This window comes from Pinus tabuliformis, chromosome 4_1 (genome assembly GCF_031772625.1).
Source record: "Pinus tabuliformis cultivar Carrire ecotype Pingquan chromosome 4_1, CPIR1, whole genome shotgun sequence".
In the NCBI taxonomy this organism is placed as follows: domain Eukaryota; kingdom Viridiplantae; phylum Streptophyta; class Pinopsida; order Pinales; family Pinaceae; genus Pinus; species Pinus tabuliformis.
Window position 1 is genome coordinate 143,470,108 of NC_142303.1, and position 23,195 is coordinate 143,493,302.

General features: G+C 37.4%; 1 protein-coding gene across 2 annotated transcripts in view; it reads right to left on the reverse strand.

Moving 5' to 3' along the window:
- LOC149174612 (amino-acid permease BAT1 homolog) overlaps nucleotides 1–20,976 on the reverse strand; it is a 360,103-nt gene extending 339,127 nt beyond the window's left edge. Inside the window, exons 1-3 of one of the 2 annotated variants that reach the window (XM_089422640.1) lie at nucleotides 20,697–20,976; nucleotides 20,433–20,582; nucleotides 19,710–19,970 (exon numbers count right to left, since the gene is read on the reverse strand). In XM_089422640.1, coding sequence (XP_089278766.1) covers nucleotides 19,710–19,970; nucleotides 20,433–20,542 — 371 coding nt within the window. In that variant the 5' untranslated portion in view covers nucleotides 20,543–20,582; nucleotides 20,697–20,976. The remainder of the gene's footprint in view (nucleotides 1–19,709; nucleotides 19,971–20,432; nucleotides 20,583–20,696) is intronic. The other variant, XM_089422639.1, reaches the window with a different exon arrangement.
- Between the last annotated feature and the right edge of the window lie 2,219 nt (nucleotides 20,977–23,195).

Here is a 23,195-nt window from a genome sequence, read left to right on the forward strand (position 1 = left end):
AAAATAAATAATAAATACAAATTCATAAATTATTGTTTATATATTATTAATTAAATTTTAATTCATTTAATAATATGTAATTAAGTTACTATATAAAAATAAAATATTATAATATAATAATGATGGTATATTATATTATAGATTAGTTTTATATTACATTTGAAGTCGATTTGATTTACAAAATAAAAAGTTAATAATATAATATATTGTATAAAGTTTTGATTAATTTACATAATATTATAACTAAGTAATATATAATATAATACAACTATAAATTTTAATATAATAAAATTTCTTACCTAATTTTTTTTATTAATTTATATAATATTATACGTAAGTAATGTATAATATAACCTTTATCCACTCAGCTCGCTAGCCTATTTATTATAATGACATTTGGAATATGAAATACACAATTCCTTGCTACATTAATAAGCACCAGAAAGCAGCTTTCTCATACACGTACATAAGGAGCTCTCCGTGTTTTGGTGAGATATACCTACCCCATGCGAAGTAATGTTCCACTGCAAGAGGAATTGTGACCTTGTTAACCGTACACATGATGATGTGCAGAAGGGCTAAGGATGTACTGGTTCCTACTTAAGAGAACTATATTTAAAATTTTAAAAATATATATTAAAATAAATTTAATTTAGATTTATAAATATGTATAAGATTTATATATATTGAAATATTAGATTTTTTTTTCCCTATGTTATAACTTATTCATGGCTGATAGGTAGTGGAGATTCATTACCATGAATAGAAAAAAGAAGTAGGTGTCCTTAAGTTAATTTTATTATTATTAATTTTTAGAGGTTCAAGTTTTATTTTTATATATATAATTAAAATAGTGGAAATAAAATTCTTTATATTTACTTTAATTGTTGTAAATAAAATTATTTATTTCATTAAATCCTAAATTGTTGTAAATAAAATCATTTATTTTATTGAAGTGGGATTTAACAAGACAATGATATGAAATATGTTTCTTTTAATAAAAAAAATTAATATTAATTATGATAATTAAAAATAATAAATTCAGAAATATCATTAATAAGAAATAAGAAAAAAATAACATCTCAGATAGTAGATATCTATCAGCCCTAAGGGTATCTTGATGGGATGTAACAACCAGCAAGCTCATAAGCAAGCCTAGAGAACTGTACCGTACCTATAAAAAAAAGTAGAACCTATAGAACCGTGAGTGTTAGTGTTTGTGAACGTCTTAGGGGGAGAGATCCTAAAGTAAAATGCATTTTTTTTGGGTTTTTAAATACGATATTCAAGAAATAAGGAAAATATATTTACTATTAATAATAATAAAATTCAAACCTGAGAAAAGTAAATATATATAGATATCTTGTAAAAGTACAATTATTGTTTTTACTAAAAAGAATGAGAGGACATTAATATTATTTAAAAAAACAAGAAAGGACAGTATTAATATTACCATGGTTAATTTTAGGTTTTTATATACCATTTAGTAAGTGACAACTCAATTTTTTAACTCAAACAATGCCAAGTCATCCCAAGGGGATGATGTCATCTTCTAAATTCTAACTGGTTTTTATAAAGTAGATTTTGATAGTACATTATTTGTTTTGAGGTCCATTTAGATCTTAAAAATCCCCTAATGCACTTTATTTGGACTCTACTAAATGCCCATACCCAAGAAATAGTGCGTAAGACCATTTTCTTCCATGTTGAACTCGTGTGCCAACTCTATCTTAGATCATATTGTGAGCTTCTCAAAACTTCTTATAGTATTAAGTCATCTACATTCATGGCCAAAACATATAGATCATATATCGAACAAATAATAAATATTAGGCGATGTGCTAACTTTTGTGAATGAAAAACCTATGAAGTAGTCATTAATTCTTAGGTACAAAGCATGTGGTGCTTGCTTAGGCTAAATACATGGATTTCATGCACATGCACCTCAAAACCTCTAAGCTAATTTAAGTAAATCTCCTCCTTAATAAATTCATTAAAAATGTAGTTTTAATGACATACATATGATAGAGAGACCAACCAAAAACTAATGCTAAAGACATGACAAATCTAATGGAGGTATACCTAACAACCAAAGCAAAAGTCTCATCATAGCTATTAGGTATACCTTGTTGATTTGATTATGAAATTTAAATTTTTCAAATTGACATTTGGGAGAAGAAGTGTTTCTCCTCAACTTGTCCTACAGGCTCCTACAACCTTGAGGACCACGCCTCCTCATCCAACTTCATGTCTTCACTCAGTACTATCTTTTGTTATGAAAAAATGTAGACTCTATAAACTTTATAACACTTACTATATAACCAACAATCACACTTTTCAAACCAGAGGGTTCAAGATTTTTTTTCATGTCTTATCCTTTAGTACCTTGTGAGGACACCTATAAAGGATGTAGAACATTACACTATAACATTCTACCTTATTACCATCAAAATGTGCATAAGGTCTTGAGAGCTAAAGTTGGGGGATGGTACCTTTAATTTTGGATGGATGATTTCTCTATGGATATACACATTTATGCATTTTGATGCGACCGCCCAAGGTAAAGCCTCATTCTTGCACACTTTACAAAGGGTTTGACATGGTCAAGGAGAAGAGATTTGCATAGATAGTCTAGAAGAGTCGATTACAAATCATTGTTTAAGTTATAGAAGAACACTTCATCTAGAACGATTTACTACAGATAAAGAGTCTCTAGAATATCATAAATTGCACTTGGAAGGGACCACCTAGATTAAAAGTGTTTAGAAGGCATATTCATCACCATTGGAGGAGCACCTTGATTGGAAGACTCTAGAAGGAATCTCTAAAATTCCTTTTTAGTGAATAACTCTATTATTAAGGAAGCATGGAAGTGTCTAGAATGACACAAGTGTCAAAGGAAATTCATAATTTAGTAAAGTTCTCAAGCTAGAAGGTCCTAGAATACCTTTCAAATAATATTTTCATAGAAGTTAAAAACCATTAAGAAGTGAAGTGCTCAAGTTGGAATGTTTAGAGTATATTTAAAATGATATTTTCATATAATGAGTCATTGTTTAAGTGACCACTCAAGGAAGAGGCATCTAAGGCATCTAAAAAAAAAAAATCTTTAAGAGAGTTCCCTAGGTGCTTATAGAGAGTTTTAATCAAGGGATCAAGTTACAAGGAAATACTATAAAAGGAAGAGACCCATTCACTTGCAATTTGGTGTTTATTGGAGAAATTTCCTAGACCATTGGAGATGGAATCGAGGATGTCTTGGGTAGACTTTGGGGAGCTTCAACAAGGAGATCTATTCTAGGTTGCAATCTTCAATTGTAAGGCTTTTGTTGTATTTTTGTTTTCCCTCTTCTTTGCTTGAAATTGTGTTATTAATACAGGGTCCTCAAGAGATTCTACATAGGTTTTAAAATTGTAAATAGTCGTGAATACGCATTATGTAGCAAGCTATGTGATCTGATTTAGAATGTTAGATTGTTGTGCTAAGATCCTTCTCAGATTAGAAACAAAATGCTTTCATTGTGTTTAAGGATTCATAAATTTTTGCAAGTGAAATGATGAGTTTTTATGTTAATTTTATGAGCAATTTAACATAAATAAGAGACTGAACAACAATATAAACATTTACATAACATCATCAAAAACACATTACAACAAGAACATGATAAAGGAGTTCACCCCTCCTGGGTTACGTCTCCTTGGTCCAACTTCCAATGGCTTGGGCCTCTCTATTATGCTCAAAAGTGTAAAAATATGTGTTTACAATGCTCAAATGCTTCTGAAACCTGCTCCAATGAGTCCAAAATGTCCAAAAATGGCTACCTAGCCTCTTTTTGCATCCAATTTGGTCGAAAACTGAAGAAGTTATGACCTCTCCTAGTTAGCCCACTATTCGCTCCACAAATTGCTCCAAATCTGGCATGATCCTCCAATTTCGCCCCAAAAAGCACTAATTGGGCAAAGATTTCACTGCATGGCAGCAAAATTGTAGGATGGATAATTCTACCCATAACCCCGCCAATGGTTATTAAAAAAATGTCACGACCTGCAGATAAGGTGGTCACATAGGTGTTTGGACTAACATTTGGTGGTGTAGTTACCATGGCAGAAACATAACTATTGCGGGTTACGGACGAGGTGTTCACATGGGAGGTCCGCCGACGGTTATGCTGGTGGTATCCCCCCAACCTGACGCTCAACATAATTTAAAATATAATCCACGACCATAGTTTGTTAAGTCACATGCTATCGGCTCAACGGTAAAAATTGGCGCTGTTGTATGGGAGGTCATGGGTTCGACCCTGGCCTTTGACCTGTCTTGCCAACCAAATTTTTAGCCTACCATTAGGAGGACACATGGTGACCATAAACTATCTGGTGCCAATAGTTCCATCACAAATCGCAATTGTCTGGAGCAGGGGAGATTCTCCATAACGAGCCGTTGTGTTGTGTGATATCGCAATCGCAACTTGACTCTACCGGGGCTAATTTTGTAAACGCACTTGATCCATGTGATGTGTGATTGTGATTTTTCGCATCGCACTTTGTCTTTTCTCTGGGGCTGATTCTTTACCGCCAACCCGTGTGCGATATGCGATTGCAATATCGCAAATCGCAACCCAGTAGTGCTAGGGGCCGATTTCCTTAACCGTGGACCCCTTCCTTCTGTGAGCTGTGAAATGCAGGACCAATGACAACCTGCCACTTGGCGCTTCCTCATTCGCTGAAGACTCTGCCATGTCATTTCATCTATCATTTTTTTACTATTTGACAAAGTGAGCAGATCGCATTTCTAGGAGCATACGGTGCCTGTTTCATGCGAAACGAGTTGCGCCGGATTCAGGATGATGAGCACTATGCAGTCGTTCATGTTCTGTACCATTCTGACAACTTCGATTTTTGAGCATGATTTTGAGCACCTGATCAGTCCTCCCCACTAGAAGCCTTTTGGACCCCAAAAGATCACTTTCGGTTTTCTAGCATGTGAGGGTACAATTCCCTCACCTTTCCAACCTCTATCCATTTGGCTTTGTCCATGTTACTATCAATAGCAACATCCTTCTTACCAAGATGATACAATACATTATGATGCAAATGGTAATCAAATTCCTCTACTTGATTCCTTTGACTCAAGCTTGAATATACATCTTGAAAGTATGTATTTTTTTGAACATAACTTTCATGTAAAACAAAATTATGCTTGAGGATAGTAATTAAACAAACTATAGGCCTATAAAGTACATCAACAAACTTGTCACTTATACCTTTCTTATACCTTTTGAACAAGTGGAATGGTAGAAGAAAACCCATCCAATGCAATTTCCCTTGTCGCTACAACTTAAACACCGCACCATTGAAAATTTCTGAATAAAATGAAATGGACTTACCATATTACATAATGACTGTGCCCATGACATACCCAATACATCAACCTGAAACTCAAATGAATTTTTCAAGTTTAGAAGAACAAGTATAAAGGATGAACTAATCTTTTGTCTTAAAGCATCAAATGCCTCTTGTTGTTTGCTTCCCCACTGGAAGACCTTTTGCACAACTACCAAAGAATGCAAATGAGCTACAATAGAAGAAAATTTAACAAAATCTTTCCTCCAACATTGGGTTGCTCCCAAAAAACCTCTTATCCAAATGACTATCTTGAGCATTGACCAATCCATAATGGCATCAATCTTGGAGAAGTATAATTTCAACTCATCTTCTCCAATATCATGCCCCAAGTACATCAAAGAAGTTTTATCGAACATATACTTAGACATCTTCAATAACAAATGTTCTTGACATAAGACATCAAGTATTTATTTCTCATACATGACATGTTCATAATGAAATTTTCTGAAAATGAAAATGTCATCCAAGTAGACTATCATGTCTAGAAATGGTTGCAATACATCTTGCTTCATATGCATGAAAGTAGTAGGAGCATGGCAAAGTTTGAAAATCATAACAAGCCATTCAAAAAACACTTGCTTGGATTTGAATGTCATCTTCCATATGTCTCCTTCAACAACTCTACTTTGATGAAAACCATTTTTTGAATCCCATTCAATTAAATGCTTACCATTCTTCTTGGGCATTGTTACACAGTAATTTGTCACCATTTTTCACCGTCCCTGTCACCCCTCTCCCGCACTTTGGAGGACTCATTCCGACACCTGTGAGAAGTGACATAACTTGAAAACACTTACATCATATCCCTCTAAGTATGGACTTCATATGCCCTGAAGACATCTCCTGCAGAATATCCTTAAAAAGTTCCCTTTTTCCATTAGCACGGATCCACAGTGTACTACTCGCGCCAATAGGGGAAATCCTCCAAAGAGGACGCGCCAGTTGGCGCTCTGTCTCAGAGATATACTCGTGCCAACCGAGTTTGGGAAAGCTTTTTAACAAACGCACGCGCGAAGGTTCTTTCCTTTCGACTCATGAAGCTTTTTAAGGATAATGCCAATCCCATGGATGTCGTGATTAATCTTATCTCCCTTTCCTCTATCCATAATAGCTTTTTGAGGATAAACCCAATCCCATAGATGGTGTGATTGATCTTATCTCCTTCTCCTCCATCTATAAAAGCTTGTTCCGTTGCCTTTGACAAGCTAGTTCGAACATAGGGAGAATTATACTTTCAGAAGTCTAAGAGATTGCTGTAAGAGTCTTCTTTGCATTCATAATCAAAGAGAGAGAGGCTTGTTCCCAATCCCGACAAGCTTTGCAAGGCATATGTAGCTGATCACCCAGCCAAAGGAGGATTTGACGTCAGAACTATGGTTGTATTCTTCTTTGTTGTTTATCAATAATAGATGACTATCATTATGGTTCCACTCTTGTTGTTCATTGTAATGATGTTTGAGTTATATCTTTTCTGACCGATATATAATTGCATCTATTGGATTTTATGCTTGTATTTGTGTCGTTCTTTGCATGTGCAGGTGTCCATTCACGAAGATCGTGAGGACCGTGACCGGCCGGAGCAAAGGAACGACAATGTCGACTCTTCTACAACACTCGCGTTGGAATCCAAGTAGGCTCTCATCATTTACCTTTAATTTGTAATTAGGAACCTGCGTGTTAGCATTGTTTGATTGTTGCTAGACCCGATCTGGGCTAGTGGGGATCGCCTCTGTCTGCAGAGGGGATTTACCTCGCCAACAATTTGGCGACTCCGCTGGGGAATTTTATTTGTTGTTTGATTTGTAAACTTTGGACGGAGCTTGAAGTACGGCCAGATAGCCTTCGAAACGTAAACTTTGGACGGACAACTTGGAGTTTGTCTTGCCCTTTGGTTTTCTCTTGCTTTGCTTGCTTAGATAAGCTTTATGGGTTGAACTTTTAGTTGTCTCTTGCTGCCTGGTCTATCTGGATACTTTTGATCAAGCCTTGGACTGCTTGTTTTTATTTTTAAGCTAGCAAACTTGATTAGCGCGATTTTTTGCCTGACAGTCGCGCCAGTGGGCTCATGTTGCACAAAAACAACTCGCTCCAATCCCTTAAAAGTGCGAGTTACAGCCTGACAGTCGCGCCAGGCCTGTCAACTTTTCCAGTTTGCTTGTTTGGAAGCCTTCTGAGCTTGGATTTCTGTCTTGTCACATCTTTTTCAACTACTGGAGTGTGTCAGGGCTTTGTTTGACTGGTTTTGACCTTCATCCTTTGGGTGTTTTCCTCTTTCCATCGATTTCACATTCTAGCCCTAGGGCATCTAGTGGCTTTGTGCATCGAGCCTTCTGTAGGAGTTTTTGGTTCTTTGATTGTCCAGTCGACTTCTTGGCTACTTTTTGCACTTGTCTAGTGGTTGTCAAAACTTTTTATTGTGTTCTTCGAGCAATTTACCTCTTTTTCATTTGGATTTCGCTTGGCTTCGTTTGGGCTTAGATTACATAGCTCATTGAGGTCTTTGTGATTTTTCTTGGTTTGAAAGATTGTCTTGGTGTTTCAAGGACTTGATTGTGTTTTCATTGAGTGAAATTTGTCTTTTTTACTCTTTGTTATTATCTCTCAAAATTTGTTTAGTGCATTTTGCCATCGAAAAGAAAACGAACAATCTCTTTTGCGTTGCAGTAGTTAATGGAAATTAGAGCTTTTCATTGTTATTAGTGATTAGTGACTTTAAAGAAAAGTTTCGTTTATTGCCATTAGCTGCATTAGAGTCATTGTTGATTGTTTTATGATCATTTTGTTTGATTGAAAGATCTCAACTCTCTCGTAGCTAGCGTTCATCGAATGAAATGATATATTTTGGCATATAGCTTGCATTTAGGAAATTGTGAGAGATTACATACGGTAGGACCTGGAAACTGAAACCTAATCAAAGATCAACCGTAAAATGAACTGAATGAATCTAAAAATGCATTGGGACTTAACGCATACATCTAGAGGTCTAGGCTAGAGACGTGTTCCGGCATTGTTAAACCTAGTCACTATTGTTTCACATCAAGGTTGCGCGATTCCTCCTTTTGTGACTCAATAGTGTTCTAGCACGGATTTGTGCTCCCACGTACCGTCGAGTATATGGGGAGACCCCACTAGGTTATCATCCTTTATCCACAGGAAGCCGTGTCTGCCGCCTTACAAGCCGTAACGCATCGAACACAGCATTCGGGAAGATTGACTGTCGTACGGAAAGTCCTTGGTTTTCATATGATTGCCAAGGTGTATATGCAGTTTTACGGATTGTTTGGTAAACCCTTTGCCTAGTTCTCCAGAGTAGTCACTTTTGATCCTTTTCAGACTCCCTAAAAGAAAAGGCTCGGCTGAGCATTTTTTCACTTCGGGCTCATTAAACATTCGAAGGAGACTAGAGTCATCTTTTTGTCCTTTTCTCGACTCTTAAAAAGTGAAAAGGTCAAGTTTGGTTCCTTTGTCTTAAAATTTATTCGGCCACGATTCACATTTACCCGGTTAGATCTTGTTTGCGTTAGCTTGAGTAGGTTTCTTTTTCGATGGCAACTTTTCCGGGGTTCACCAACCCAGGGATCCCCTCTGACGGAAACCCTGGTCATTTCGCTCCTTTTGGGAATGTTGGTGCTCCTTACATGGCAACGTTGTCCCTCCCAGGGTTAACTGTTGGGTTGCCTGTTTGGTTGTTCTCAACCTCTTTGGTCCCTGCCGTCTCAACTTCTGGTCAATCAGTCCCTCCACCTGAACAACATCATGTTGATTCTAAGGTGGACCTCTCCCCTTCTTCGCCTGCTTCTACGTCCTCATCTTCTACTTCGCCTGGTGAAAGTCTCGATTCGAGTAACCAGGTGGCTAAGAAGAAGAAGAAGAAGACGAAGAAGAAGAAGTCTCCTAAGGGAGAGGCTAAAAGTGCTGCTACTCCTCCGAGTCCACCTCAAGTCGGGCCACCTTCTGCTCCTCCGCGGAAGGTCAAGTTTCCTTGTAGATTGTGCAAGGATGACCACCTTCTTCGCGATTGTCCTGGCATTCCCAGGGTCTTAGAAGTATGGTCTCACGATCCGGCCCGCCCCTCATCATCCTCTGAAGCTCACGGCGATGCTACTCTATTAGCTGGAAATGGTAAGGGAAAAGGGAAGATTCGAATCCCTTGTAGACTTTGTGAAGGCAATCATCCCCTTCACCTTTGTCCGCTCATGGATAAAGCCTCTGTTGTCTTGGAAAGTCTTACAGCTCCTTCACCCCAACTACCCATTGGCTATCAACGTCTTTCTGCAGCCGCAGATCGTCCCCCTGTTGACAAAGAGATTGATTCAAATTCTTCTCGTGTCCAGGCCCCTCTTCCTGAACCTGGCTGTGCCAAGCCTGTTCCAGACCAACCATTGGTCGGAAAGAGTGTCGACTCGAGTTCACCACCCGTCGACCACTCTGTTTCGGAAGAGCATCATTCCCATGTTCTTCTCGTCTCCTCAGATTCTCCTGAGTTCGGAAATGACTCTCCTATCCCAGCTGCTCCCGAGAGTCCTACTTCGGTTCTTTTAGAGCAGGGGGGCAATCATACAATTCCCCCACCAAGTAGTTTAGTCGTTTCCTTCGACTGGAGTCGTTTGACCACCTCCCGCCTTCCATCCCATGTGCCTTTCTGGGTCACGGTACACGCCTATAATAAGGCGATACCTGGCACTGTTTTAGATGAGGGTGCATCTGTCAGTCTTATACCTGCCACTACTTGGCAAGCTTTGGGTTCCCCACAGCTTGTGCCAGTCGCACCGAATCTGACGGCTTTCGACGGAGGAACTAGTCAACTATTAGGGATCCTTCCAAAGTTCCCTATTACTTTGTGAGGCAAAACCGTCTATATAGACGTATCGGTTACCCAAGGTGCTTTAGATTTCAGTCTTCTCCTTAGCTATGACTATGTTTATGCCATGGGGGCCCTGGTCTCTTCACTTTTCCGTGTGGTTTGCTTTCCACACGATGGAAGGATAGTGACTATAGATCAATTATCGTTCGTTCGTCCCCGGGTGCCTCCTGCGCAGTCGTCATCCCCTCCTGGTTTTCATCCACCAGTTGCATCTGCCCCACCACAGATCAACTACGTGGCCACTTATCCCATGCCTAGATCCAGTGATGCCGCCGTCGTGCATAGTGTCCTGGGGGCATTGGGCCCTGACTTCCGAGATGTGGTCCTTCCACCCGGAGAGGCACTCTTGGAAGCCCCGACTTCCTGTTCATTATGATGAAGTTCGGGTGGAGCACAGTTCCTTGTCTTGTGTCAAGCTCGTTAAAAAATGAAACAAGGGTTATGAGGATAGTTCTTTTCCTAGGTCAACCTCATTAAAAAATGAAACATCTCCTCCTTTCCAAATCGAGTCTTTGATTAAGATCTCGTAAAATACAAGTCGAGTCTTTCATAGATCTCGAGAGTGAACCTTCATTCCATCCACTTTGTTGAATGCAATGAAGCTTGGGGGGAATGTACCTCATTTTGCGTTATTATCCTGGGGGCATGCGAACTTATAACAAGCATAGTTTTTCGTTTCAAGCTTGTGTAAACATGAAACCGAATCCAAGCAGAGTTATCCATGGTTCAAGCTTGTGTAAAAATGAAACCATACCCGAATCCAAGCAGAGTTCTCCATGGTTCAAGCTTGTGTAAAAATGAACCCATACCCATTTTACATCTCGTGATTGCCGTTATTTCGCTAAATTCTGTTAGATGAGCCTTGGTTGTTTCATTCCATTGCTACCATCTCTTTGGCTGATCATATGCTTTCACTTGGTTGTTTATCCTTTCCTGAGGAACCGCAGTGATGAGTGGTTTTATTAGCTAGCCTCTTGACCATTATATGTTTTGAGCAGTTCCACCATTGCCGGAACCAGTTGCTACCCTTCATACCACTCGTTCCTCTAGGACGAGTCTACTTTTAGCTCTTTTCTGACTTGTAGAATATGAAAAGATTGCCGAGTATTTTTTTCCTTTTTAACTCGTTAAAGAGAATAAAAAATGGAGGTCTACTTTCAGCTCTTTTCTGACCGTCTAAATGTGAAAAGATCGCCGAGTTTTCCCTCTTGACTCGTTAAACGTAAATAAGAGGTGGTCGTCTTTAAACTCTTTTCCGACCGTGTAAAAATGAAAAGATTGTCGGGCCCTTGTCGTTTCAGGCTCGTTAACGGTTACGAAGCGACGTGGCTTCGATCGCTTTTTTACTTTTTCAGGTCGAAATCACTACTCATGAAAAGTACTCCTCGATCATAATGGTCGAGCGGTTCTTTCGAGCATTGTTTTATACTTTTTCGGGCTCGAGAGACACAACTTTACGAAAAAGGACACCCTTGGAGTTTTCTTTTTTGCTATTTTTTCAGACTCTCTAAACATGCAAAGACGTTGAGTTCTTCCTCTGTCAGACTCGTTAAAACTTGATGACATTGGAGTCCGTCGAGATGACGCTTTACAAGCATATGTTATCCCCGTCAAGCTTGTTAATAAAAATAACTGGGGTACTCGCCAGAAATGGTGGGGGAAAATGGAACCATAATTATTGTCGTGTCGGCAGTATGTCGCTCTTGAACATGGCACTTGTCTGCTTTCGTGTCTGGGTGGGGACATCTCATCTCGTTTTTCACTTGCCTCCGTGGATTTGGGTGATCCTGTTTGACCTCTCATTTGCTCATTGCCTCGTCACCATGACCTTTGATCCATTGATGTCAAATACTGCCAAGTCCACTGTCGTGCCGCCGATATGTTCAAGAGAAGTTGACCTCTGCAGAATAACAACCTCCCTCTGATAGCTCGCATAATTCTGATTCACCACAACATTCTTCCTCTGTCTCGTGTCGATGATGTGGGAAACACTATGGCCCACCTTCGATCAAGGTCACTTCCTGTCGACTTCAGCTCATTATCCAGGAAGCTGATCTAGAGACTCCCTTCCGGTGCCTTGGAGCCTGCATGCCTCAATGGCAGGTTCTTCGTGTTCGACGTGAGGTTTTCATCATTGGCCTCCGATCGAATGATTCTACGGGTGTTCGACGCCAGCTCACTGATTCGCACGCCGTAGATTGTACCTATAGTACCTTGAGGGCCATTGTCATTATTGGTGGTACCTCTCACGTCTGTTAACAGTTTTCATTATTGACTGGTAATCAGACGATGTTCATGCATGTTCGACTTCAACTCATGTATTCGCATGCTTGAACTTGTACTTTTGTTCGGGTCGAGATGGAGCGCAAGACCCTGGATTTTGTCTGTTAGAATCCAGGCTGCGATTTTGTGGATTATTGTGATTATTACATGACTCATTCACTGGATGGCTGCGACCATGCCTGAGTCTATTCATTGATCCTCACCGGATGGCTGCGCCCATACATTGGATCGAGATTATTATGTACTCTGTTATGGATGGCTGCGCCCATACCACATATATCATGTACTTGAGATATCAGTTGTACCTCTCTATGCAGATTCTCCGGCGGCAACATTTTCAGTTGCATGTGTTCTTGTAAAGCATTTCACCCCTCTCTCTCTCGGGCCTCATGCTTTAGGGGGCATCTGTTACGCAGTAATTTGTCACCATTTGTCACCATCCCTGTCACCCCTCTCCCGCACTTTGGAGGACTCATTCTGAGACCTGTGAGAAGTGACATAACTTGAAAACACTTGCATCATATCCCTCTAAGTATGGACTTCATATGCCCTGAAGACATCTCCTGCATAATATCCTTAAAAAGTTCCCTTTTTCCATTAGCGCGGATCCACAGTGTACTACTCGCGCCAATAGGGGAAATCCTCCAAAGAGGACGCGCCAGTTGGCGCTCTGTCTCAGAGATATACTCGCGCCAGCCGAGTTTGGGAAAGCTTTTCAACAAACGCACGCGCGAAGGTTCTTTCCTTTCGACTCATGAAGCTTTTTAAGGATAATGCCAATCCCATGGATGCCGTGATTAATCTTATCTCCCTTTCCTCTATCCATAATAGCTTTTTGAGGATAAACCCAATCCCATAGATGGCATGATTGATCTTATCTCCTTCTCCTCCATCTATAAAAGCTTGTTTTGTTGCCTTTGACAAGCTAGTTCGAACATAGGGAGAATTATACTTTCAGAAGTCTAAGAGATTGCTGTAAGAGTATTCTTTGCATTCATAATCAAAGAGAGAGAGGCTTGTTCCCAATCCCGACAAGCTTTGCAAGGCATATGTAGCTGATCACCCAGCCAAAGGAGGATTTGACGTCAGAACTATGGTTGTATTCTTCTTTGTTGTTTATCAATAATAGATGACTATCATTATGGTTCCACTCTTGTTATTCATTGTAATGATGTTTGAGTTATATCTTTTCTGACCGATATATAATTGCATCTATTGGATTTTATGCTTGTATTTCCGTCGTTCTTTGCATGTGCAGGTGTCCATTCACGAAGATCGTGAGGACCGTGACCGGCTGGAGCAAAGGAACGGGAGTGTCGACTCTTCTACAACACTCGCGTTGGAATCCAAGTAGGCTCTCATCATTTACCTTTAATTTGTAATTAGGAACTTGCGTGTTAGCATTGTTTGATTGTTGCTAGACCCATTTTGGGCTAGTGGGGATCGCCTCTGTCCACAGAGGGGATTTACCTCGTCAACAGGCATCAAAACAAGGGGTTCACCACATGGTAAAGGAGAAGGTGAATGATCATTTTATTCAGCAATCCTTGGATTTGTTTTGTTATTTCTGCACTTTCCATTCTTAACATCCTGTGCATGTCAATGTTAGGAAGAAGACACTTTTGTTGCAATGGTATTTCATGTTTGATTCTCCTGTTGTAAGGAAATCTTTTTGCTTTCTGAAACACCTCATCATCATGGTTAACTACATCAACCGAATCAATTTTGAATTTTGAATTACAACCATAAAACACTTCATAATCAATATTAACATTGGGTTTGATCATAAGAAGCACTAAATTCTTGCTTGAATTCACTAGTCTTTTCATTTGCCCTGCATTAACTAATGAAAGATTTAGTTTCTTGTGATGAGCTCTCACAATATACTCCACACCATCCTTGAACAAGTGGTACTTGTTTTCATGACGATAGAAGATTGCTTTTCTATCATAAAGGTAAGGACTACCCAAAACAATTCCTAATATATCAAGTGGTATAACATCTAATTCAACTTCGTCAAAGAAGTTTCCTGTGACTACAAATCGAAGAATACATTTTCTTGTAACCTGTAAGTTTGTGTCCTTGCATATCTGACCCAATGGATATGGCTTGGGATGTAAAATAGTTTCAATATTAAGTTTCTTGACTAAGTCATCAAATATCAAATTAGCTTGAGACCCACTATCAAAAAGTGTGTCGATTTTTGTATGTTTTGAGATTACCCTCACATGAAATAATTCAATCCTTGTTTCTTCATTTGGAGTGCTAGTGTGACAATTTGATATACTAGTGTTAGCAATAGATTCTTTTCCTTTTATACCCATGGCTGTAATTTTAGTTTCATCACCCAAATTGGATTCCAAATCCTCTTGAATGAGACAACTGTCTTTTCTTTTCCTTTGTTGTTGAATTTCTTTAGTTTCATTTCGGGATGAAGCTTCCAACAATGAGCTTCATTGTGACCCTCTCTAGAATAATTCTTACATATTTTTTTTCTCTCCTTCCTTTTTAATGGATGCATTTTTCTTTCCCTTGAAACCCTTTTCTTTCTCTTTACCCTTAAATTGATTTTTACTACCTTCTTCAGGAGTGTTTTCCCTCTTGCCTCAAGATGGGTGGCTTGCACACACACATCATCTAGATTATTGGGATTAAACATTAAGATAGTATGCCTAAAGTAACTATGTAAACCCCCTATGTACTTCAACAATGTGTCCCGTGATTGAAAATCTACACTTAACATCAAAGACCTTTTTCTGAATTCTTGGGTGTAATCTTGCACATTTTGACCTTTAAGTTGTTTAAAGTTCTACCAATTCATGATGGATTTCTACATATAAACTAGATGGTAGAATTGTCTTTTGATTGCAGCGATGAAATCAATCCAAGAAATTGAGATCTTACCATGTTTTTTAATCTCCTCTTGGGTCTTTGATTCCCACCATACTAGTGTTGCACCCTCCATTCTCATGGAAGCTAATTGAATCTTTATGCCATCCTCTTGAAGTTTTTTAATCCTGCGATAGACCTCCAACTAACGAATCCAATTATCAATCTTCATAGCATTCACTTCACCATTATACATGAGTAACTCAAATTTAACATTAAGTTTTAAAAAAGGTGATTTACCAATTCCTTTTGAAGTATGATGATGAGTATGAGTAAGGGTTGTGTTAGTGGAAGAGGGTGAATATGCTTGTGAAGAAGAAGATGAAGAAGAGGGTGGAGGTTTGTCTCCATTTCCATTACCTATGTTTCCATTAACTCCTCTTGAAGAGCCTTCTCCTTTGGGAGGTTTGGAACTTCCCCTTGCAACCTGGTATTCCTCTCTTCACAGAGGACCTTCACCATCTCTATCATGTCAAAGAAAGCCTTTCTGAAGGTATTCTCATCTTCTTCCATGTTTGTAGGTTCTCCTTCATGAGACATGATCTCTGGTGTCTCAACTATAACTCGAGGATGAATTGGTGTTGGAGATTGTGGAAACTTTGTCCTCCTTCCCCTTGACCCAACTTCAAGGCTCCCAATCAACTTCCCTTCTCCTCTTTTTGAGTTTTAACCTTGTAAGCATGACATAAACTTGAAAAAAGTTAAATCCTTCATTCACAAAGCAAACCTAAAGCCTCTGGTACCAAAAATGATCTGATTTAGAATATTATATTGTTATGCTAAGATCCTCCTCAGATTAGAAACAAAATGCTTTCATTGTGCTTAAGGATTCATGAATTTTTGCTAGTGAAATAATGAGTTTTTATGTTATTTTTATGAGACATTTAACATAAATAAGAGACTAAACAACAACATAAACATGTACAAAACATCATAAAAAACACATTACAACAGGAACACGATAAAAGAGTTCACTCCTCTTGGGCTACGTCTCCTTGGTCCAGCTTACAATGGCTTGGGCCTCTCTATTATGCTCAAAAGTCTAAAAATATGTATTTACAATGCTCAAATGCTTCTGAAACCTACTCCAATGAGTCCAAAATGTCCAAAAAAGGCTATCTAGTCTCTTTTTACATCCAATTTGGTCGAAAACTAAAGAAGTTATGACCTCTCCTATTTAGCCCACTATTCGCTCCACAAATTGCTCCAAATCTGGCATGATCCTCCAATTTCGCCCCAAAATGCATTAACTGGGTGAAGATTTCGCCGCAGGGTGAGCGAAATTATAGGATGTCTAATTCCGCCCATAACCCCGCCGACGGTTATAAAAAAAATTGTCATGGCTTGCAGATAAGGTGGTCACATAGGTGTTTGGATTAGTGGTTGGCGGTGGGGTTACCATGGCAACAACATAACTGCTGCGGGATGCAGATGAATTTTTCACATGGGAGGGATGTCAGCGGTTATGCTAGCAGTCTTCCCCCAACTTGACGGTTAACATAATTTAAAATATATTCCGCGACCATAGTTTGTTAAGTTACACGCTGCGGGCTCAACAGTAAACCTTGGCGATGTTGTATGGGAGGTCACGGTTCGGCCCTGGCCTCCGACCTGTCTTGCCAACCAAATTTTTAGCCTACCATTAGAGGAAACGTGGCATCCATAAACTATCGGCACCTATAGTTCCATCGCAAATCGCAATCGGGTAGGAGCAGGGGTGATTCTACATAATGGGTCGTTGTGCTGTGCGATATGTGATTGTGAAATCACAATCGCAACTTGACCCTGCCAGGGTTGATTCTGTAAACGCACATGATCCATGCGATGTGGGATTGTGATTTATCGCATCTTATTTCGGATTTTCTCTGGGGCCAATTCTTTACCACTGACCTACGTGTGATATGCGATTGCGATATCACAAATCGCAACTCGGTAGTGTTAGGGGCCGATTTCCTTAACCGCGGACCTTTTCCTTCTGCGATCTGCGAAATGCGGGGCCAATGGTAGCCTGCTACTTGGCACTTACCCATTTTCTAAAGACTTTGCCATGTTATTTCCTCTGCCATTTGTTTATTTGTTTGACAAAGTGAACAGATCGCGTTTTTTGGAGCATATTGTGTCTGTTTCACATGAAACGAGTTGCGCCAGATTCAGGATGACAAGCACTACGCGATTGTTCAAGTTCCACACTATTATGAAAACTTTGATTTTTGAGCATAATTTTGAGCACCTGATCATTATGTGACCTCATGTTGACCCACAAGGTACATACATTAGTAGGAAGTGAAAAAATGTTATTGGAATGTTTGAGTTTTCAAAGAACTAAAATAAATATAAGGCTCTAATATTGCGAAGTTTCCTTTGGTCATTCTAAGCTATTTACACACTAGGGTTTTCAAGCTAGAATTGACAAGGTAATTTAACAATGTGGAAATGACAAGGAAGACTACATGATCGATACTGATGTTTGTGCAATGGTGTGGAAGCACAATTCAATTGGGAATTGGGAAAACCAACATAGTCTCAAGTGCCTATCATCCAAAGATCAAATGTTAGATAAAAAATAGTTAGAGTATCTATAAATGTGATACCAATTAGCATTGAATAATAAAGTTAAGAAACTTATAATGTAATGCTTGGTAATAAGGTTACAAAATACCAAAAATGGAAAATAATTGAATAATCAAATTAGAAAGCTTAATAATGTAATACTTGGTAATAAAGTTGCTAAATACCACGAATGAAGAAAATTAAAGAATCTTAAAACATAATGATAAATGTGCATAGTCACCCTACACTATGCTTGAAAAAAACAAAACAAAACAAAACAAAAACACACTATATAATTAAATCAATAAATTAAAAAAACATGAACACTTTTTAATAAAAACTATGTTTAAAAAAATGATGACTTGTTTATATATCTATATCTATATATATATATATATATATATATATATATATATATATATATACTCCATTAAAACAAAAACTATGTTGTACTTAAATGTTATTTCTATCCTAAAATACAACAATAACCCATAAATGAATATATCACACCTAAATATATCGTTTTAAAATAAAATTAATCTCATAAATCTTATGACACATCCTACAAAATTAAATAAGAATATTTTATTTTATTTGATGAGATATTATATATATAATTATGAAGTAAGATTAATAATTAATAACAATAATAATAATCTAGATTTTTATGGAGGATGAAACTAGATCTTTATTTATTAGACATAGGACTTACTTCCTTGTAACAATTAAATGCTAAAGTGTTTATAGATGTACATACTCTTCTCTTTGGATTCAAATCCCGAAATAAGTCTTCTTAACTATTAACCCCATTAATTGGTTTAAACCAATGACCCTAACATCAAGAGTACCTAAACAATCCATCCACTCACAATCTATTCAAGGCCAAGTGAAATTTTAAAAATAACATAATATGGACTTTCATCCACTTATCTATGTACTATTTAATATAATTTCCCTAAATAAAACCACACTTTCACAAACTACCTCAAAATACAGTGTGACTTCCTCAAGATGCATTGTGACTTTAGTTTTCATCAGAAGTAAAGCTTACTCAATAATAAAATACTCCTCACTTTTTAAATTGGATACACCCTCTGAATTTCATTACACTTACCTGAGCCAACTTTGTTAATTTTACCATTACATCTTCACTCACAATCTAAATTGCATCCTACCAATTTCATAAATTTAAGAGTAAAAAGGAAGGCATACACATGAATAAAAGACAGCCTGTAAAATGATCAAGAAATTATATCTTCACTCAATCTAAATAGCATCTTACCAATTTCATAAATTTAAGAGCAGAAAGAAAGACATACACATGAATAAAAGACAGCCTGTAAAATGTTCAAGAAATTATAGAAACAAAACCACAAATAGCATAAAAACAGCGAAGTTCCCTAAACTTATCAGCGGAAAGACCTGTGCATGGATAAAAGATTTAAAGGTTGAGGGTTCCATATACTTATGAACAGAAATATCTGTGTATGGATGTTCAATTCAACTACCTGGGCTAATCCTTAAATGATTCGTTAAAAGAGAAAATGGGTTGTAAGCTACATTTATGCAGAATGGCTAAATGCAAAGAATGGGACCTTCTTCCTAACTGTTAAAGATGCAAAGAATGCCACATTCATTCATAAGTGTAGAAATGCATTGTATGATTAAACCGTGGACTAAAATAATGATAAGACTACACATCGTTTCAAGGACTCACCAGCCTGTCATCCATGAAGCGAAGGGTCCCCATTCTTTACCGGACAGCTTAGCGCTCCAGTAATACAGACCCCCGGACGTTGGATACGAAGAGCAAATCTCAGCCATGGAGAGTCCCACAAGAAGAGAGAAAAAACCAGCAACGAACCATCCATATACCATAGTCGCCGGACCTCCGAAGGTCAGCCCCATATTATACAGAGTCGTTACGCCAGTTAAAATCGATATAATGGAAAACGAAAACGCAAAGTTTGACAGTACTCTGCACACACAAATCCAAACGCTTTCATCAATTCCAAAACGTACCCGCAATTTAATAATTGTTTGAATTAAATTACTAAACGCTTTAAAGATTTTGTACAGAAAGCCTTAGCTAGAAGAGTTCTTGGTTTAAAATTATAATAAATAAAAATTTCAAACATTTTGGAGATAAAGCCTCCGATGTACTATTTCTTGTAAAAAAATTGGGAGACAATTGAAAAGTTTAAGAATTAAGAAAGAAATGAAAAACTTTAAAGATGTTAAGATGAACCCTTGGCTCGAAGCAATTCTATGTTGACATTTCTGAGAGATAAAATACGGCCTTGCCTTCAAGAATTTTGAGGCTAAAATTCATTAGAGAAAAAAACAATTTTTACAGATCTTGGGAATAAAGCCTTAGGTCGAAGAGTTCTATGTAGAAAATTATTGCGATTCAAGCGCTGGAGAAGGCAAATAATAGTACGAGAGATCACGCTTAAGCTCTTGCTTGTAGCCGAGCTGCTGTAGGCGTACATGTCCAGAATCAACATCGTCCTCAAGCCCAGCCCCTTTGGTACCATTGTGAAAATCCATGGGAAGAGAGAAAGATGAGCAGCTTCTTGCCGGAGTTAGACTGTTGAGAATCAATCAAAATTTAAGAGCAGCAATAAGCTTAGAAACAGAATCAATAGCATTTTCTTTAAATAAAATAAATAAATTACTCCGTCATATTATTACTGGTCCATACAAGACTAGTAGCAGATCTTTCTTTGCTTGCTCTCAGCCCAGGCCTCTTATTCTTATTTCTTCCCCTCGCTTAGGAAGGTAATGGCAAGTATTACACCTCTCTCATTCATTCAGTCTAAATGTAACCTTTGCTTTCCTTGTTCCAGATTTGGATCGGCCGGTTGCTTAGTATGAATGGCAAATGCCGCGACAGCGCGCTTGACTGCATATTATAATTTTATGCGGATCGAACTGTTGACCTGTAGAAATATAAAAGAATTGACCGCTTATGAACAGTCAGAAATTGTGCACCGAAGAGGAAGGCAGAATCTTATCTGTTGACTCGGGAAATTCGTTTTAAATTCCGGAGATTCCAATTTTCAATGCCTTAGGACTAGTGACTACCACTGAAATAAATGAATGGAACTGAACCTTTGGAGATTAACGGTTAAGATTAATGTTCAGTCCAGCATAGATACCTTTTTTATTTACACATTTTCCTCTTCTCAATTTGGAGCTTTTTTATTTACACATTTTCCTCTTTTCAATTTTTCTCTACGATTTGAATTTAAGAATTAAATCTTATCCCTAATTTATATTTTATTTAATTTAAGAATTGAATCTCATACAAATTAATTTATCACTAATTTATATTTTATTTAATTTAAGAATTAAATCTCATACAAATTAATTAATCTATATTTTATATGTAAATAAAAAAATAATAATGTTACTAATATATTTTAGAGGAAAAATAGAATCGTCTTATTCTTGGAGTATGGGCAATATGAGTATTGTTAAAAAAATCACATAGGCAATCATTTTTAATGTTCACAAATTAAATTATTGTAAATGACTCAAATTTCACCATCTAACACCTTCATTTTGAATCTCTCTATCCAAATTTCAAGTTAAAATCGATATTTAAAAGGATCTATTATAGTCTAGGTTCGATTGAGGAGTTAACCAGTTCCAAGCCATCCATGTTCTTAGGCATGGTAACATTGAGCCATAGTTCCAAGTCATTTGTAAGGCTAAAGGAACACTAAACATCTATAACTAGGAGTGCCTTTCCCCATCCCATAAGCATGACAAGACTTGGCAATCCACATAGGCATCACCTAGTGGCACTTGGGGTCACATCAAGGGTTATGAAAATAGATGACATAGTTGCAATACCATTTAATGCAATTCTGATTCAATTCGGCACTACCTTTCTTCGCTCAATGGTTATGGCATTGTACACTCTTAATCATGGGAAATTAAGGAGGGGGATCATTACAATGGTAGAGTTGATGATAACTATGATTCAGCCCCTCCATTTGATTTTTGCGATGTCCCACTTAAACATCAAGTTTGGGTCTCTATGGAAGTAGGGCTTATGAGTTTCGAATGGATGCAGTATGCACTTTGCATGGCATTAGAGGCAACAATTATGCTTACTCAATTCTTAGTTCTTAAAATTGTTAGAAGTATTTAGCTAGCAGGGAGTTCTACAATCTACTAGTGAAAGATAGAGATGTATGCCTATGCTAGTTAGCTAAAAATTCCTTATTTCCCTTCCTGTGAGATCTCATATCTTCAAAGTAACATGGCATAGTTATTAGTAAAGTATCATCAACTAAATAACATGGCTTAGTTGCTAGTATAATATTGTCAACTAATATCATAATGGACATCCACAATGAAATTATTGATTGGACAAAGGCAACAAATTTAAAGGGCAAAAATGAAATAGGCAATTTGAAGAGTCATAAAGAGAAAATGAGGCAAATTGACTTACAAAGAACTATGTTTTCTCCTCTTTTGCCAACTCTATATGCTCATCTTTCTTCATCCTTCTTGATTTAAATGAAGACTTTTTACTTATGAATCCTGGACTCTCACAAAGTATGGTGAATAATCTTTTATCTCTTTAGGTAGCATGCAAGTAACTTTTTGTCTAATTTTAAATATACATTATGAAATTCACATCTCTAGGATTTTTAGCTTTATTGCTATTCTATTGTTCAATTATTTAAAAGACTATTTTTTGATAAATTGGATGACGAACCACAGTGTTGGCCAAAAATTTCTCTTACGTGATTTCTACCGAAAGACTTTGCTTAATTCATTATGGATCACTGAAGTTTGAATACAGAAATTGGAATTTTTTAACTAGGTTGTAACTTTTTTTTAATTATTTAGAGGAATCTAGTGCTCGGTTAACACGAGCTTGATTCTAAGCACTAACACTATAACCTCTAGGTCCCTAATGTATACCCATTCTAGAAGCATAGATGAATCATGGATCAAAGAAGCTTGAATACAGAAATTGGAATTTTTTAACTAGGTTGTAATTTATTTATTTTTTAATTATTTAAAGGAATTAAATTACCCGATCTCTTTTTTTCCACTAGAAAAATCTTAGATTGAAAAATTACAAAAACTTGTGATCTCGTATTACCCAACATAGATTTTAATTAATATAAAACATAAATTTTAACTAACATAAAATTCCTAAATTATAATTCAATAAGGA